This window comes from Condylura cristata, unplaced genomic scaffold (genome assembly GCF_000260355.1).
Source record: "Condylura cristata isolate star-nosed mole 26May11 unplaced genomic scaffold, ConCri1.0 scaffold00027, whole genome shotgun sequence".
In the NCBI taxonomy this organism is placed as follows: domain Eukaryota; kingdom Metazoa; phylum Chordata; class Mammalia; order Eulipotyphla; family Talpidae; genus Condylura; species Condylura cristata.
This window is the reverse complement of record NW_004567128.1, coordinates 7,656,016-7,675,040: the sequence shown is the minus strand read 5'-3', so window position 1 is coordinate 7,675,040 and position 19,025 is coordinate 7,656,016. Positions and strand designations below refer to the sequence as shown.

The window sequence follows — 19,025 nt, the reverse complement described above, 5'->3', positions numbered from 1 at the left end:
TTTTTTTTTTTTAAGATTTATTTATTTATTCATACAGAACGGGGGTATAGGCCAGAGATGTGGAGGGTGAGAGGATTCACCAGAGACAGAGTGGGGAGCAGAACAGACAGATAGAGGAAATACACTGCTGAGGGGAGCAGCGGGTGGGTCAGGAGAGGTCTGTCGCGCCATGTGGATCTCCTCCGGGGCAGGCAGGGATCGAACTCATGCGGAAGTAGCTTAAGCTTCTTAGTGCTGTGCTTTAACCCGCTGCGCCACCAGGGAGGGCCTCCCCATCCTTTTGTAAGGAGGAAAAGATGTCCTGAACAAACTCTACAGGTACAGGTTTTATGGACTCCACCCCTTACCCCAGACACTGGAACTACAAATCCCAGCAATACCAAAGAGAAGCACACTGGGACCTGAAGGTGGAGTTAAACAGCCAGGTTTGGATATAAAACTGGGCATGTGGGCCTCAGGGGTCTCTTGGCCCCGTGGCTCGCAGCTTGCCTCTTGGCTGTTCCCTGGCTGTAATGGGGTTCCAGGTCAGCGGAACTGGTAGGACACATTCATTAACTTCTTTCTCTCTCTTTCCCTGAGTTACTCATTTCCCTTTTCCCTTGTAAATAAACCCATTATTAACCTTTTTTGTGTGTACGTGCAGTTGAATCTTAAGCGCATGGGTGAGGACCCACAGTCAGGCAACCTACTTTCTGTGCTGTGCAGCCACATCACTTTTGTCATAATCTGAGTGGCTGTGTCCATGTGGTCTGTTTCTGGACTCTGTTCTGTTGGTCTGATTGTCCTGTGTCCCTTCTGTGTTCCCTTAATTACTGTGATTTTATGGTTGGCTTTGATATCTAGTGGTAAAGATCTTTGATCTTTCTGCAAAGATTGCCTGAACTATTCTTGGCCCCTTGTATTTTATATAAATTTTAGAATTGGTTTGTTAATCCTTTCCCCACCCACCCCCTTCCCCCCAGACCTCCCCCAAAAACCTCTGGGACTTTGATCAGAATTGCATTGAATTTCTACATACTTTGGGGGAGAATTGAGATCTTTCCAATGTATGCATATGATATAGCTCTTATTTTTTTATGTCTTAGCTCACTTTGTGAACATTTCCCAAACTGTATACTTATGATTTATATATCTCTCTATCCCTATGTTATATCGCAGTGTTGTTATTGACAAAGGCAAAGTTGAAGGATATGGATTAGTACAAGAGCCAAATGGGCCTGCCAGCTGATCCCAGAATTAAACAGACTTATCCATCCCGTCTCAGCAACACTGGACTATGGCAGGTCACTGGGAGATAGAGGGACCTGCCCTTGGGGATCATCAGAGAAGGCCACCTTCCAAGAGGAGGAAGGAACTGAGCTGAGTGCACTCAGTTTAATTTTCCTAATTTCACCTATAACATAAATCATTTTACTCTTCCAGGAGAGGGCAAATAAGGTGGTAGAGTTCTAGGAGTGTTAAATTGTATCCAGGGAGTGTCCATACCGACTCACCTATCCATGGAAGAAAACACCAAGATATGAAAAGTAGCTTTTCTCTCTAATAGCTTTAAACTCGTATCATGGATAGTTTGGGGGACTATTTTGAAGGTAGAATCAAGATATTTGAAAGTATGTTGGGAGAGAAAGGCAAGGGAGGATTTGACGATGGAACCTTGGCCACTGGCTGACGCACCTGGGTCAATGGTGAGTCATTCTCTGGTTAGAACTCGCTGGAGGAGAAAGATATTTTGTGAAGAATGTTATGGGTTCAGGCTCAAGATGTACTGAATTTTGAGGTACCTGTGGAACCATTAAGTGGAAGCATCCAACAGCCAGTTGGATAAATAAGTCTGTGGACCAAGAGCGAACTGTGGGCTTGGGGATCATCAACCACAGAAATCAGGTAGCCAGTCTATAAGCAAGAAGGCAGCCCAGGCAGAGTCTTATTCTCACCAATATGGCTAGTTCCTTCTGTGTCCCTATCTGTGGACTGAGAGGGACTTTCTTCATCTGGCTACTTCTTTCTGACCCAGCCTGTCTCTCTTCCTTCCTTTTTCATGAGTCACTCAGGTGATCACACCTATCACACACTTAGGGAAATGAGTATCAGCTACCACACATGGGTGAGTAAATTACAGATACTCAGATGAGCTACATGACCCAAGCTGACTGACATGTCTTTGTAGAGAATAATCCTAGCTTTTGGTGCCAGCCCATTCCAGGCTCTCTAGGTACCACTGGTCCCCTTAGTGACTGCGAGAATCAGTCCTTTGTGGCTGGGGCTCTCTAAACAGCCAGTTTGGAAAAGTCAACAGTGAAATCCCTGGTTTGCCTGGTTGCTGGTTGCTGGTTTATTGGACTCCCCACAAAGAAATTTTTCAAGAAGCTCCTTCCTGTGATCCTCCTGTGTTAGCAGATCACATTAGTAACTTCTCTCTGTTGAAATGATTTTGTGTTTTTTGTCTACATCTCTGGCTCTATTCTACTGCTAGACCTTATCATTGTGACAGTCTGTTTTTCAGTTCTCAACATCTTGAATCTCATTTGTAGAATCAGTCATACAAATTAATGCCTTTATAAGATGAACACTGTAGCTTTTACTTACAACAGAGATTTTGAATTAAAATCATATAGAACTGTGCTACTGATCTATTTTTGTAATCAGCTAAATTGCAGTAAGACAAATTTTAATATTTGCATGCCTACCACAGGCAGTCTCTTTATCCATTCGAGTAGCCCATCAACTGTATACTTACATAATATTAAAACAAATAAACAGAGAAAGTGATGATCTTAGATCCTTAACAATGAAAGATTTATGTTTCTACTTCTTTGATAACAAGGAATAAACTTAGGGATTTCTAGTGGCTAATGATATATTCCTTGACTAATAAAACACAACTGGGTCAAAACCTTGTGCCTAGAGGTCCCTCATTTCGGTTGAAAGATAGGATCATGTGACATCTCTTGAACAGTTGGAAAAACCATGATTTTAAATGAGCAAATGGTATTAAAATACCCACTGGTTACCTGGGCTAAAAGAACTGTCTGAGATTTTCAGGCTTTAGTTCATGTTACCTTTCCCTGAGCATCTCTGTTAGAGTATCATTGTGGAGGGACAGAAAGGAGGGGGCGTTGGCAGGAACCAGAGTCAGTATGATGAGCTTCTTATTCTTTGATCTGTTAGGTGCGGTTTGCTGTTTTTGCATATGTTTGACATACTTTCCAAAACACGCAACAAGTGTTAAACATTTTCTAAGAAATGTTTACTGTAGCCAACTCAAGTCTTCAGGAACAGTGGTTGTTAAGCATGCGTGCGAGGCTGTGTAAGTTCACATCCCAGTTCTGCCTCTTCTTGAGACAAATTAGCATTCAGTGCTTTAGCTTCCTCTTCGTAAAAGTAGAACAACAGGATCTGCTCCTTCTGGTGGTTGTAAGGGTTAACATGAAAAACGGGCAGAAAAGTGCCTGACACATAATAATGGCTTGATTAATGTCAGCAGCTATTGTTGTCCTGGCTATCGCAGAAGGAGTCCATGGCTATAAATAGCAGTGCGGCTTCCAGGATCCTTTCTTTAACTTCTTATTATGGGAAATTGTAAGTTCAGAGAAGTAAAATTGAATTCTGACATTACCAAATCCTAGATATCAGACATTCAAAAGTGAGTGCCATGGTTTAGGGTCTTGCCTGTGTTACTCACCACTGTATTTGCAATTCATTGAAAATATTTGTTGAATTGTTGCAGGCCCTAATATTTGTGGCCTGGGTGAATAAATGGAATGTTTTATCCTCCTCCAGTCAAATTATAAAGGAAGACACATTCTGTTTGGATCCAGCTTATGATTTGGCTACAGAGTCCCTCTTTCACTTGTTCATTAATTGGCTCAGTCATTCACTGAAGGTTTATTGAATGCCTTTTCTGGATCACTGGTGGCAGCTCTGAAATATTTAGATGTAAATGAGCTAATGAGCAGCAATCCATTTGGAAAGGAGTCAGCTAGGTGGCATTTCTGGAGGCCGTATTAACATAATACATGTAGACTTTTCACCTGGTGGGTTATTTATTTGGGTGAGTTGAGTGGTATAGTTACTTGGAATGGAGTTAATACCTTGTCACCCACACCATGCCTTGGATGATGATCAGCTATCTGATACAAGGCTCACATAGCACTTTGTGTTGTCCCTACCTGGGAGACAAGTGGGCATCGATAGATCAAGGTCGCTGTGATGAAAGGAGAGCAGAGAGAGAGAGAGAAACAGAGGACAGAGAGGAAGATCTACTAACTTTCCTGGAAGTTGAGAAGGAAGGCATGGGGTGTCAAGGAGATCTTTTCAAGGAGTGTGAACAAAGCATTAAAACATATGTGGAAATTCATGTTCCTGTAGCGTGTTTGTGGACAAGGAGCGAGGGTGGCCTTGGAGTAGGGGTGGATTAGGTTGGAGGGGAGGGGCCTTGGTGGCAGAGATGGGAAACTGGAGCAGAGGTGGATCTTCCTCCCCCAGGATCTCTGGGTGGGTTGCTGCGTCAGCCGGAGGGTTCTCTCCATCATAGGCTTGCTATATCTGCGCTTTCAAGAGATCACTGGGGATGCACTGGGCGGCTCAAACTGGAGATGGGAGAGGAAGTAGCTGGGACAATAGCCAGCCCTCGGACTCCGCGGTTGATGACTAATTGGCCAGGCACCAGGGACTTCTAGTAGCTCTTGGAAAGGGGCAGATGGGCCCACCTCATGCACACTCTTTGAATTGGGCCACTGTAGCCTGGGTTGGCAGCAGAATTCATATAAAAGCCAAGTTTCCTTTCAAAGAAAATGCTTTTGTATATTATGGAAAACAAAAAGCCAGGAGTCAGCACTCAGCTGTCTTTGTTAATAGGTAGACTAATGATCTCGAGATCATGTGTAAAAATCAAGTTGGAAAGGCATTGTTAAATACATTCACAGATGTACTCATGAGCATCATCATGTGTGTCGATAAATCAGACATGTATTTATGTATATACAGAAGACATCTTCCTAATTAGTTTCTCAATAAATTTTAAATTTACAGTAGTTCACTACTTTTCTATAAACCTAAAGGTAGTACAGATAGCTCCCACATACTTTCCTTTGTTGTGAACTTCTTGTTAATGACATGTTTGTCACAGTCAGAGAACTAGCAGTGACAGTTACTATTAACCAGGATGCACTCTTTACTCAGAGTGCCTGCTGTCTCTCCATCCTGCTCCAGGATCTCGTAGTACAGTTACCCTCCCTGTCTGCTTAGGCTCCTCTTGGCTGTGACACTTTCTCAGACTTGCCATGCGTTTTAGAACCTTGGCAATGTGAGCAATTCTGCAGAATGCCCTTACGTTGGCATCTGATGCTTTTCTGAAGAATAGAAGTGTTGGATTTGGAGGGGAAGGGCCATGGGGGTGACTTGCCATTGTCACGCAATGTCAAGAGTGCAGTACCCCCAACGTCAGCTCTCACTGCTGCGGTAGGGGCTGTCAGTTGTCAGCTGTAAATGTGTTCTATTTTCTTCCCTCTTCTCCACTCAGCTCATTGGAAGGAAGTCCATATGCACCCCACGCTCAAGGAGTGGTGTATTAAACACTCTTCCTTTAGAGAGGAGGATCTACGCAAATGAGGTGGAATTCTTCTAGGGATTTGTCTCTTCTCTCCTGTCCTAATGGGATTTTGATAAGATAATTTCATATCTGGCCTCTAAATTGCAAATGTGAGGCCCTTGCCTCACCCTGGCCCCTTGCAATCTGGTGCCATAGCTCACGCGTGTTTTCTTGTGTGACCTATACACAGATCTATGCCTTACTTAAGCAGACTGCAAATTTCTTGAGAACTGGTAGTGTTATCTTATTCAAAGTGCCCTACAGAATTGGACCCACTGCAGATGGTTAATAAATAACAAATAAATGGTTTTTCAAGTAGTTTAATCTGAAAGTTTGAAAACCAGCCCCAGTTAATAACTGAAGCAGTTCCCTGGAGTCTGAGTGCAGGCTATGAATAAGGTGCGTGTCCCGTTGATTTGGCGTTTGCACTTGTGACATTGTCCTGAATTTGAAATAGTGGCTGATAGGGTGCTTTCTTGTGGGCCAGGCACTTTCCATGTGTTATTTAATCTTCCAGACAACCCTGTAGCCTGGGGTTGTTCTCCCCATTTTACGGATAAGCAAATGGAGGTGAACAGAAGAGAACTATATTCCTACAAATCACACAGCTGGGAAGTCACCCTGCTGGCATTTTGTTCGCAGACCCTCTGAATACAGTTTTCAAACCCTCATCACTGAGCTCCAACTGCGCTGATGTGGTGGTCAGACTGGCGTCTCACTTGGGGAAAAACCAAGGTTGCTATTTGGACCGTTTGTCCTGATAGGTTGCTACTGTTGGCTCAGCTGGCAACAGCCTTGCTGTATTTTTCCTAGGGAAGTGTTTCTATAAAGCCATGGCTGGTTTTCCTTCTTTAGTTTTTTTTTTAATAAGTCATTGCTGTCTACTTCCACTCATTTTCTTTAAAATTCAGGTATTTTCACAATTGACATTTCATGTTCAAACCCTGTCGTAGATCTTTCTCATGCTCCAGTCGTACTACTCGTGGCGAGAGAGTGGACCTTTCATGTTCTCTCTGACATTTTTAACTGGTAGTGGTCACTGGGTGCTGCCAACAGACACCGGTTCAGCGAGCCCCTTGTCTGCTCGGTCGCACCAGTGGGCCCTGGGGCTGCTGAGATTCTGCAGCCATGCAGGCGAGGGAGGAGGGCTTTTCTCCCAGCCACCCAAGCCCTGAATCGGCCCTGACTTCCTGAACCATAAACAAATGTCAGCTTTGTTCTCCCTGTTGCTCATTTGGTCCCAAGTATGACTCAGGGTTAGGCTGGGTCTCAGGCTCCGCGCCTTTGGCTGGTGGAAGGAAGTAGGAGGGCTCCAGGGTAGTTCTGGGACCTTTTTCAAACTGAAGAGAAGAGGCTGGCTGCATGATGGGAGAAGAGGTATTTCTTCTTTTGCTTTGAGAGGGGGACTAAGCCCCCCAACTTGTATCTTGTCTGTCCTGTTTTGTAACACGGCTTGCAGTTTGTGTTGGTGGGTTAAAATGTGTGGCAGCCAGGATCCCCACGGAGGGGGGGCTGTGGGTAGCTGAGGAGGAACCTTTAAAATGGAGGATTATTTTCTAAAGTCAAATGTTGCCCTGGAACTATTTAGCTGTTTCAGTCCCCCGCCCCCTCCTTTGGTCAATTCAACCATTAATCTTTACAGATGTTTCCAATTGCTGTGTCTTGGGTTTTCATGTGCTCACACTGCAGAGTAATTTAGATGGGCATTGCGCACAAGCAGTAACTGTTACACCATGTCACAGAGATGTTTAGCAATTACAGATGTTTGTGCAGTAAACAAATTGAGCTTGCTCTTCAGGTTGACTTAGAAAAAGAATACGTCTGGGCACAGTGAGCCGGCTATGGGGCACAGCACTCTTCGGGGACATGGACGTTTGGGGTTTTCCTTATGAATGGAGAAGCCGTGAGTAGTGATTTCTGGGCACTATGGGGCTGTTTTATAGAGGGGCAAAGATATCTGGCTAATTTTTATAGTATTGAGCATTTATATTCCATTTCCTCATGTAGACAGTAAAATGAACACTAAATGATTTCATTTCCTAAAATTTTGCTAGTAAAGCTTCTCTTTGCGAGTTTTTGTATTTGTCTACCAAAAAGCAGAAGTCTTTCATTTTCAAAAGACAAAATAAATCCCCTAAGTAAACCCCTAGGTAAGGAGTGTCACATGTCTTCCATATTCTAGTCTCTCGCTAAAAAAAAAAATCCATGAGAGTTGGTGATAGCTCTGAAACACCTCCCTCTGTCTTTGTTTGTTTGTTTTAGCTTATAATATTTTTTAAATTACAAAAAAAAAAAGAAAAGAAAATAGCCCAACAAAGGAAACACATTTTAAAGAGTAGGAGAAATACCTGAAGGTGTTTTTTGGTTTTGTTTTTAATGGCAGCTGTTGCTTGCCTGGACGGTGGTAAGTACAGGCAGAGGTTAGCTAAAATGAAGGTATATCCATTTACAGTGACTGAGGGACTTTTTCTGTTGAGAGTCATCCTCAATTTGCATTGGTCCAGTAAAAAACTCAGAGAAATCTGAGTTCTGAAAAGTCAGAATTAGATAGTGCATCTATGGTGACTCTTCTTTCAGAGAATGAATGCAAACATGTAAGATGTAGAGGTGCCTCAGGCTAGGGTCTGGAGATGGGCTAGGGGAGGCAGCCCTGGGACTCAAAGCTGTGGCGTGTAGGTCAGTCACTGGGTGGTTGGGTGCTCCCTGGGACCCATGCCTGGTAGTTTCTCAAAATGGAAATAGTTCCACTACTCTGCTTGCAGGAGCTCTTTGCAGTAATTACTAAAACACTAAACTCAAATATCGATTCATAGAAATCGCCATGAATCCTACTATCCTTAATCCCATTATCCGGGAACAACAATAGTCAACACTTTCTATGTGTTTCTCCAGGCTTTTCCTGAGCGTGAAAGTGCATGCAGCGTGCACATGGCACTCTTCATACAAGAACGAGGTCATGGGAACTGTGCTTGTTTTTTAAAACAACATGGTGCGGGCACCCTTTTCCTGTGAGGCAGCTGCACAATCCTGGGGGCCCATCTCCGCTGTGGGGCTACCCCACTGTTTATTGAACTAATCCCCCCTTAGTCAGTAGCTTGCTTCCACGCTTTTAATATTGTGAGCAACATACCTATAGAGGCATCATTCTACCTTCCTTGATTATCTCATTAGACTGAATTTTTAAAAGAGGAATTTCTGTGTCAAGGGCCAAGTTAACTCTAATTTTGTTTTTCCATGAAAATAACCCAGTATATTGTAAAAATATATATATTTTCAGTATAGCAAAAGTAAAACTTTCTCAATCCTACATACCCAGCTTTGCTTCCCAATGGAAATCCCCATAAAAACTTCCAATGTCCTCTATAGAAAGGTGGAATTTTTTGTTGTTAAAATGTACACAATCTAATAGCATTTTATCTATTGTGACGTGTCCAAGTCAGTGTTATTAACTGTATTCACACTGTTGGACAGCAGTCATTGCCATCTAGCTCCAGAACTTTCTTCTTGCCAAACTGAACCCTGCACCCATTAGACATTGACTCCTCATTCCCTTACCCCCACCAATCACTTCTCCTCTCTCTGTCTCTGTGTAAGTGAACTCATAAAATATTTTCTTTTTGTGACTGGCTTATTTCACTTCGCATGATGTCTTCAAGGTTTATCCGTGTTGTAGCGTGTGTTAGGATTTCCTTCCTTTTAAAGGCTGAATGATATTCCTTTGTGTGGAGATACAACAGTTTATCTGATCATCTACTGACAGACATGTAGGATGTTGCCACCATGCTTGGCTGCTGTAAACCATGCTACAGTGAACACTGGCATACCAATGTCTGCTTGAGTCCCTGCTTCCAGTTCCTTCAGGTTTTTCCCTAGAAGTTGAATTGCTGGATCCTATGGTAGTTCTATTTTTAGTTTCTTTTTAAGAACCACCACACCTTTTTCCACAGTAGCTGTACCAATTTACATTCCAACCAACAATGCAAAATGATTCTTATTTCACCACATCTTCATCAACATTGGTTATTTTCTGTTTGCTTTTTTATATATAAAAAAATCATCCTAATGGATGTAAGGTGGTATTTCACTGTCATTAGAGTTGGTGTTTAATATGCTTGTGTTCCCTTTTGTTAAGGGGAAAAGATACTTTTCTTCTCACCTTAGTGTGATGAGTTGAGGAAAGATCTTCTTTTTGAGACTGCCCATTTAATTACCTGATCATTCACGGAGTCCCAAGAGATCACATACTGTTCAATGGAATGACTAGACCTCCTGTTGCCACAGCCCTTGAAGACAAGAGCCCAGACAGAAGCCTCCAGAGATTTAGTGCTGAGCACAACTGTGGCTTCTCCCTGCGCCCCACCAGTGGTTTCTGGAGAACAGATTCAAAACAGTTCGAGAAAAATTGTATTTCTCTTTTGCACCATGGTTAATTCTAAATGTTAGTATTTGGTTTAGTTTACATAGTGGGAAAGACAGTTTATGATTGACTTTATCTCCTCACCTTCTACTCTGGAATTCCTTGGGGTTAGGATATGGAAGTCCTTCCTTTAGCATATTATTTACTGACTTGTTCTTTTAATTCAGTTGATACTCTTCATTGGTGTGGGCTAAGTATGTTCTTTACGTGGTAATTATTTTGTATTATTTATAATTCTGGAGTTTGCAGGTACTTTTTGTTCCTGAAATTCAAGGTTTTAAAAATGTCTGTGTGGTTATTAAAGCGATCCAGTCTGTACACCTAGATTGTCTTTTTCCCTCTGGTATTCTCACTACTTGTAAAACAAGATTCCTGACAACTGAGTTTCAACAGGTTGGAGTACAGTTAAGGTTTCTAAAAACTGGCAACTTTGAGAACAAACTATCCAATTTGCTTTGCATGGGGGTGTGTCTTTTCTTATATTTAAAGAAGTTAGGTTACTAACTTCTGATTGTTCAGTCAGCAGCCTGTTCTGTACATTCTGTGGCATTGGAGACCGATTAAAAATTATGAGATGAAAGCCCTGTTCTCAACTGAGGCTCTTCATGTTGAATGCCAAATCACACATAAAAGTTTTCCTATAAAGGTTCTAGAAACAAATGGAAGCATACAACCAATAATCCCTACGTGCACCTTGTAATGGAGATTTCTCTTTCTCTAAACCTGGGCCATAAAATGAGCAATTCACAAATTAAGGGTGTGTTTGAATTGCCTTAAAAACCACTTCATCAGAAAGCCACCATTAAGCCATTTCATGGTGGCTTAATGGTGATGGTCTGTGACTCAGGAATGTCACTTCAAATGTATCCTTGAACTTTTAACAATAGACGAGGCAAGGTTGAAAAACTGAAGGAAGGCAAATATTTGAAGGTCTCCACTATTTAGAGGCAGTATTTCTGTTTTGCTCTTTTGAGTTGAGGAAGTAAGCCTTAAAGATGGATTTATGGCCTCGTTTTCTGTTTTCTTCTTTTCACTTGCTAAGCATTTTTACCCAATGGTGATCTTAATATGTTTCACTCCATTTGTTTTGGTAGCATCTGTTCAGTCTGTTCTTTCTATTTTGACTTGTTAGTTTAGTTTCTCATTTTCTCTCTCCATTGGAAGCAACTTGTCTGAAACTTCTTGGGTACCTTTTCTAGACTATCAACAAAGTTGGTAATAAAAAAGTAATGATATGAAGTGGCAAGATTTTTGGACCCAGTATACTCCTATGTCCTCTTGGTTTCGGGCTTAGCTCTGTCCAGTTTCTGCACTGAGAACCGGAGGCATTCTGGGTGTGCTGTGTCCAATATATACATTTACTTTATTTTGCTTCAAGTCCCAGCACCCCTTCTACATTCAGGCATTGCTCAAAACAGAGAAAGTAGACTTGATTATCATCTAGAATACTATTTTTCCAAGTGACGGAACACAATAAATATTGTTGTTTTTCGATCCAGGAGAGGCTGACAGGCTGTGAAGCGGCTCACACATGGAAGTAATCCGCTTAAGCAATACACGTCGCACTGCCTGTTTGCAATATAGAGAGAAGCAGAACAGAATCGCTGGGTGACCTTGCTGTAAATCCCAGTCCAGGGTTATAGGATCTCTGACATTTTGCTAAGAGTTTTGTATTTCTTTCCCACTAGTTCAAACTACAGGTTTTTCAAGCCAGTGTCTTTAGTCATAGGACATTGGGCAAGAGAGGCGGCCCAGGAATTCTGGAGAAGAGATGACAGCGAGTCTTGAGAAAATTAATGAGAGGCCAAAAAAAAGGCAGCCAGGTTAGGGAAGAGGTCACTATGTATCCAGATAACAAAATTGGGGTTGTGGGGCTACAGAGCAGCAGGCTTTTGCAGATTCTGGTCCTGATGTTAGTCCAGAAACATTATTTGAAGTTTCTAGTGTGGGTTGAACATCTTGTTGTGACATTGAATGACTAGAAAGAGGCAGGAGGATCCTAAGAGGCGGTAACAGAAGGCAGATGGTCAAGAAACTAGAAATCAGATGCCACGGAGAGACAATGGTCAAGGGTCAGGGTTCATCAGAGTCTAGGAGGAAATGAAGAATTACATGGGTGTTGACGACTGATTGTTCTTTGTTCATGCTGGTAAGTGAAAACAAGGGAGACCCCTTTAATTTGAGGCATGGTTGCCAGTTTGGGAATAGGGAGAATACAGTCTTCCTCGACCTGTGGCAGGATAGGGTGTGGAAATCTTTCACTGCAAGTCCCTGTAGCATTGACTAAAGGACAGTCTGAAGCCCATCTGTCTGAAATAGGTATAGCTTAGAAGTCGGGAATGGGTTATAGACTTTAGAAATGCCATTCCTGGTCTTTGTTGTCCTTTGTCCCATCTTCCATGATTGTCCCATCTTCCATGAATCTGTATTGTTTTCCCTGTGTGTAGAGCCTATAGCGAGGCTTTGTGGAAGGCACAAAGAGGAATCACTGCTCTCACAAGTGGGGAGCGCTGACAAGAACATTCTCATTGTAATAGAACAAGACTAGGGATTTCGCAGGACCAGAAAAAAATCACTTGGGATACATGACTTCATTGTCTTCCACACCTGCTATACGAAAAACAAAATACACCTTTAAGAAAATACCAGCCACCAAAAGTGCCACTTAAGAAAGCACATGATTAAAGTAGATGATTTCAGCTTTTTTGTTTTTTTAAAAAACAGTGCCCCCCCCATTTTTTGTGGTTCCATAACTTTTTGTATGTGACAGAGAAAGATGAAGAGAATAAGGAAATATTTTAGTACAGGAAAATTAGGACATGCAAAATGAGGAATGAAAGATATAGCATTTGTTCATATGGTGAGGCTCTAATTTGACTCAAACCCAGGAGGCATCTTAAAGAGAATTTATAGCCTTAAGAGGACTCTTTTTCCTCCTGGGGCTTCTTATTAAACTGAAGTTGAAATGAATGAGTGAATGAATATGAATGGCAGGTCAAGCACAGACTGAAAAGTGGACTTTTGCTCCAGCAGACCTGAAATTACTCAACAAAAAAATATTCCTCTTAAAAGTGAAATTTTTTTATCTGTTCCCACCCCAAACTTGAATCCCATGTTTAAAGTCAAACTTGATTTCTGAAAGGCAGCAAAAATCAAAGTATGTTCCCCATAAATGGAGATGGTTGTTAAATAACAGAATAATGAAAATAAATGTGATAGTTGTGTGATTTTCAGATTATGATATACTTAGGTAAATAGTTATAAGACTAGGAGGGAAAAGAATGGAACCACAGAATGGGGGACCTATTTTTCATCACGTTTGCTTTTTCTCCTGTTTAAGAAATGTTTTTGAAAGAATTCAGTTTGTATTTAGAGTTTTTACTTGTAAAGAACTGTAAAACTGGGGTCCTCCCTGGTTGTGCAGTGGGTTAAAGCACAGCACTATGAAGCTAGTAGCTGCTGCAGTGCGAGTTCGATTCCTGGCCAAGTTGGTGACCCACATGGTGCGGCAGACCTCTCCTGACCCACCCGCTGCTCCCCTTAGCAGTGTACTTTGTCAGTCGGCCTGTTCTGCTCCCCACTCTGGTGAATCCTCTCACTGCCTCTGCTCCTCTGGCCTGTACCCCATTTATGTGGGCATAAATAAATCTTAAAAAAAAAAAAAACAAAACCTGAACAACTGCTAGGAGCCTGAGAACAGTTAAGCCGTGGACCCTATACAAACAGATCACACCCCTTAAGTGAATTCTCCTTCGAATACTGAGGAATCCATCCATAAGCATCTGCCTTCGATCACACCAGCAAGACAGTTACAAAGTAAGCTCAACCCTTTTCTCAGCCGGTTGCAGGCCTGAGTAGGAATTCATGGGGTTAATTGGAAACACAGGAGATGTGTTTATTTTTTATTTTGAAAACATTTGATGAAATGCCTTGATGCTGTATTTGGAACAGCATTAATTGGGAATGACTTCTATCACCTACTTAGTCGTGGAGGACATAAACTGATGAATAACTATAAGTAAAGGGTGATGACAAATGGCAGGGAATGCTCTATATGGGCAGTGTCTTGTGAGTTACCGTCATGAGTCATTTTACATCTGATGTCTTAATATCCTTACTAATGACTTGGAAAAGGAACTATAATGACACACTTAATGAAAGGGGCTTGAGATTTTGAGTTAGGAGGTGTTGCAAATCAAGTCAGGCCTTATGGGAAGACAGCAATAATGTAGTGAGGTAGACCATTCTCCCTACTTGTGTCAATGGATGTGATTTTCTTGAAACTCAACTTTTTCTTATTATGAAAGTAGTAACTACTTTGTAGAAACACTAGAAAATAGAAGATTTATAATAAGAAAGCAAAAAACCCCCACAATTTGTCTCCCGTGCGTAGCCACTCTTGGTGTTTCTTTGTATTTACTCTCAGGTCTTTTTGCCAAGGTCTTTAACCGACGGAGATCATACCACACACACAATTTTTTTCCCCACACACATAACTGTGTGTCTTCTCCACTTGGAACTATGTAAAACATTCCATGTAATTACAATCTTTTTAAAAACCTCTTTTTACAAGATGGTGGAATGTTCGATTTTAAGCTCTACATACCTGGAGGATCTGGGAGAACTGGAATTTGGCGGTTACACTAAGTCCCATCAGCATTATGCTTAAGTCTCCCCTATCATAGCTGAGAACATGACACTTTCTTGAAAACATACACGTGACAGAAGGAAGCAGCTGTGACTTGTGGTCCGCTGGTGGTAGATGCCCCACAAAGGCCCGTTGAATTTAATGTTCTGGCTTCAGGACCAGAGCAGAATTCAGGCCCCTCCCTTGCTCATATTGAAAGAAGCCTTTAAGAGAAACCTTTGGCAGGAGGCCTGAGTGCTCCAGGTAGAGAAAGTGAATTCAGCTTTTCACATCTAAGTGTCTGTCAGTAATTTCTTCTCATGGCTTAAGAAATCTGTCCCACATGAGTTTATGACTTCATTTGGCCTGTTTCTTAACAACTCGGGGGGATATCTGTTTGGCCTGGGATTAGGATTTCTTCACCCATTATTGAATGGGTGCCAAGCATTGTCAAATTGGCTTGGGGTGATTTTCTATGGTGGTGTGTTTGCTCCTGAGAATCAAAATTCTCAATAAAAGGCTTTCTGTTCTCTGACAACAGGCTCTTTTCCCCAGACACACGCCTTGTTGTTTTAGCATCGTTAACAGTAGAGAACAGTTTGGATGCAGCCAGAAGCAGTTGGCATGGGCCACACTTGAGGGGCTTCTGATGCTGTCTTCTGGCCACTTGCTATAGGGTGCCATCTTAACTGAAGCTTTACTGATGGGAAAACTCTGTAGGCTGTCAGCTCCGCTCCGGCCCTCCTCGGTCCTCCTCGCCTCTCCTGTTTCCTTTGTTCTGTCTGCTTTTCCTCTCAGGCAGTGAGTATAGGGCAAAAGCTGTTGCATTTCTTCCGTTCTCATTGTTCAGAATGAACCTTTCCCCCCCAGCCCATCTCTGCTGTGTAACTGTCTTGTAAAAGTGGCTTCCTGATCTTCAGTCTCCAAGCAAAGGAATGGGTTAGTTACGTGCTGTTAAAAAAAAAAGAAAAGAAAAAAGTAGCCAAAACAGTCATTCTTGTAAAGAGGCATTGTGATGATTGATTTTTTTAATTCAGTAACAGTAAAAATGGCTAAGCACTTTATATACATTTATTCCATTTAACCGTCCTAGAAAATCTGTTAGATACATATTATTGTCTCCATTTCAGAGGAGAAAACTAAGGTACAGAGGTCAAGTAACTTGCCCAGGATCACGTAGCTGTAGTAGGGCTGTACCTGAGAGATGACTCCTACCTGGTGAAACTCATTCTCAGTGCTAACCGCTGTCATGAAAGGGAGGGGCGGGTTTCAGTTCATCACTATATTCCTTGTTCTTTGAAACCAGAAAATGCATTGCACACAGTACTTTTTCCATAAATATAGATTTTTTGATGGATCTTGTATTGCCGACTGAAGTAAGTTTTGAAGATTTATCCCCTCCAGTGTTCGAGGCCCATCAAAGAGCAGAAAGATTACTGAGACACACCTTGCCCTGCCTTATGTTCCGGACAGCACGGCGGCCACATCCATACGTGGCCCCACACACAGGGCAGAGAGGACAGCAAGTGCCGTTCTAGAGGTTGAGTGCAAGTCCCATGGGGCCATGGGAGAGGTGAGAGAACTCCAGTTGTTGGCAGCTGTGATGTTATGGGGGAGGCCCACCACTTAGCTCACCCCCAAGCTGAGCGTGTACGCCTGCCCGTGCCAGAGCTCCCTGAGCTCCGCTTGCTCTCGAGATCTCCGTTCTTGAAGCACCGCGAGGTCATTTTTCTAATAAGTATCTCACGCTGCGTCTAGAAGATGTTAAGCAATGTGTACCTGGCCGCTGGCTGTTTCCGAAGTATCTGGAGTTAGTGTATGGCCTGGACTCACTCTAATAGAAACAAAATGCAAGGGGTTGTGCCTTTGCGGCTTCAACTTTTTGTTGCTGTTTTCTCTTGTCTTTTGTAAAATCAGGGAACCCAGATGATTTTTAAAAAAGGAATGTTATTCTTTGAGAATCTGTGATGAAATTAAAGAATGGGTACTGCGGAATTAAAGCCCAAGATATGGGATTAGGCAGGGCCCGTACTGTCTTCATGGGCGGCGGTAGCTTAGTCTTCATGGAAGTGGAAGGAAGGAATGTTTCTGATGAGATGAGGTGAGTTTCTGGGTGAAGATGGGTTTGTGCTCTAACTCACCTTCTTAGAAACTGTCCACAGCCCTGATTATTTTGTGAACGAATCTAACTTATCCGGGTATCAGAGGCTCATGAGCAACTTCTTATCATTCTTATAGCATTCACTCATAGACAAAGGCATGTAGGGGAAAAGAGTATGCCCTCCGCCTTCTTAAAATTTGTCGTAAAAGGCATGCCGGGACTCCTCTGCCCTGACCTCCCCCAGCGGAGGCCGCTCTCCTAAGACTGCTGGCCTGCAACCATGCAGGTCTCTTTCTGCAAACCTGTCCCCTCGGGGCAGGTGTCTATGCAAGTGCCTTTTCCTCTCCTGTCTCTTTCTAATAAACTTACTCTTTAAATATAAAAAAAATTGTGATAAAAGGTACATAGCTTAAAATTCATGATTTTAACAATTTTAAGTGTATAGTTCTGTGACATTGAGGACATTCACATCACCACACTCTGTCGCTAGAACTTCCTTCAGCTTGCAAAATCAAAGCTCTAACCCCCCCTTCCCCCCCCCACCAGTGCCCATTTACATCTGAGTCTGACTCTGGCGCTGGGCACTGCACACGAGAGCAATGACATGGTATTTGTCTTCTTTGTGACTGGCTTATGCACTTCACATAATGTCTTCAAGGTTCACCCATGTTGTAGCCAATGTCAGAATTTCCTGCCTTTTTAAGGCTGAAGAATAGTCCACTGTATGTCCCAGCCTTTCAAGTAGCTGTTTTACTTTAACACAAAGCATCAAAGCCCTTGCTCTAAGTGTTTACCACTTTTCTGATTAAAACAATTTTGTTTTTCTTCCTTAGTCTGAAGGACAGAAAAGCTGCTCTGGAAATTTCTTTTTGGGAATATCTGGAGGCAGTAGGCTATGTTTCATGGAGGTGGAAGGGATTTTGTCTCTAGTTTAAGATATTTTCGGAGACATATTTGACTAAACTGTTTACTTTCAATTTGTCAAATTACAAAGATGCTTTTTCATATGTGTCAAGAGTTCCTTATGTGTCTGCGTTTTCAAAAACTGTTTTCGTTTTCAAATGGTAGATTGATTGGTATTCTAACAGTAAGCTAACTGTTCACAACTACCACAGACCTACTGTTTTCCCACTAACCCTTACCACGTCAGCACCAGAGCGCTGAGCAACACACTTGCTGTGATTCTCCTCTCAAGATGGATTCTCCACAGCACCCCCTGAGCCCCTACAGCTGCCTTGCTGCCTCTCTAGACAAGGACTGAACTCAACATTGGCCTTTGCACAGCATTTGTTCTAACTACATGGAACATGTTTACGTAGACTCAGAACATACGTTGGGTTTTTTTCCCAATCAATATTCAAACCAATTCATATTAATTGGCTTATCCCGATGGCAACTATGAACTGTGGACACATAGGCAGTCTGAATATTCCCCAAACATCTCTTCATCCTTCACTGTCTCCACTGTGTCCCTCCTCCTCATGATCTCTCTGACTTTTGCAGTCTTTGCTTTCTTCTTCATTCCTCCCAGTATCACCAGATCATCACAGTTTGATCGTGCACTCCCCTGCTTACGTTTCGTGACTTACCAGTTGCCTTTAAGTTCAAGCATAAACTGTAACATCGCCCTCAGCTTACTGGCTCTTGTCCCAAACCACTCTCCCTCTCTTCACCCCTGACTGCAAACCCCCACTCGCCTCTCTCTTTTGCTGCAAAGTTCCCACTCCTGAGGCACATTCGCTCATTTGCTTTTCTTCACACTTTCTACTGCTCTCTACCTGGCCAGTTCTTGCTCACCTTTCAGAATTGAACTCAAGCCTCATCACATTGGGAGGCTTACTTCCGCAGGTGGAATTGTTGATGGTTCCTTCTTTTCTCTTCTATACACACTTTTGCTGTATTATTTATCCTTTTACCCTTCAGTGCTCTGGTAAGGACTCCAGTTGCACAGCTACATGTTGATCTCACTAAGGATCCAGAGTGCATCCCATCTCATCTTAAGCCCAACCTCCAGTGCAAATTGTGGTTCAAAGTAGTTTCAGAAAAGAAGAATGAATGAATGAAACGAAGAGTGACTGGCAAACCTTCATTTTAAAAGTATGAAGAAAAGCTGAATAAAACATGGCTTTGCTTTCTAGTATCTCATATATGTTAGTGTCATGAACAAGGGTGGGGTGCAGCCCCTAGAAAGCATTCCAGAGCACATCTTCATTTAGCCAGCTGGCCTTTACTTGAATCTTCAAAGTGTGATGGGATTCAAATATACTGGAGAGGGTTGCCACCCCGGGGA

At 42.4% G+C, this 19,025-nt stretch overlaps 1 protein-coding gene across 7 annotated transcripts in view; it reads left to right on the top strand.

Moving 5' to 3' along the window:
• Window positions 1–19,025, top strand: part of SH3KBP1 (SH3-domain kinase binding protein 1) — a 287,724-nt gene that overhangs the window by 178,848 nt on the left and 89,851 nt on the right. The window contains exon 1 of one of the 7 annotated variants that reach the window (XM_012730364.1): window positions 7,429–7,493. The exons of the other annotated variants lie outside the window; for them this stretch is intronic. Within the exon in view, the coding sequence (XP_012585818.1) occupies window positions 7,479–7,493 (15 nt within the window). The 5' untranslated portion in view covers window positions 7,429–7,478. Of the gene's footprint in view, window positions 1–7,428; window positions 7,494–19,025 lie in introns of those variants that run through there. 7 annotated transcript variants of the gene reach the window in all.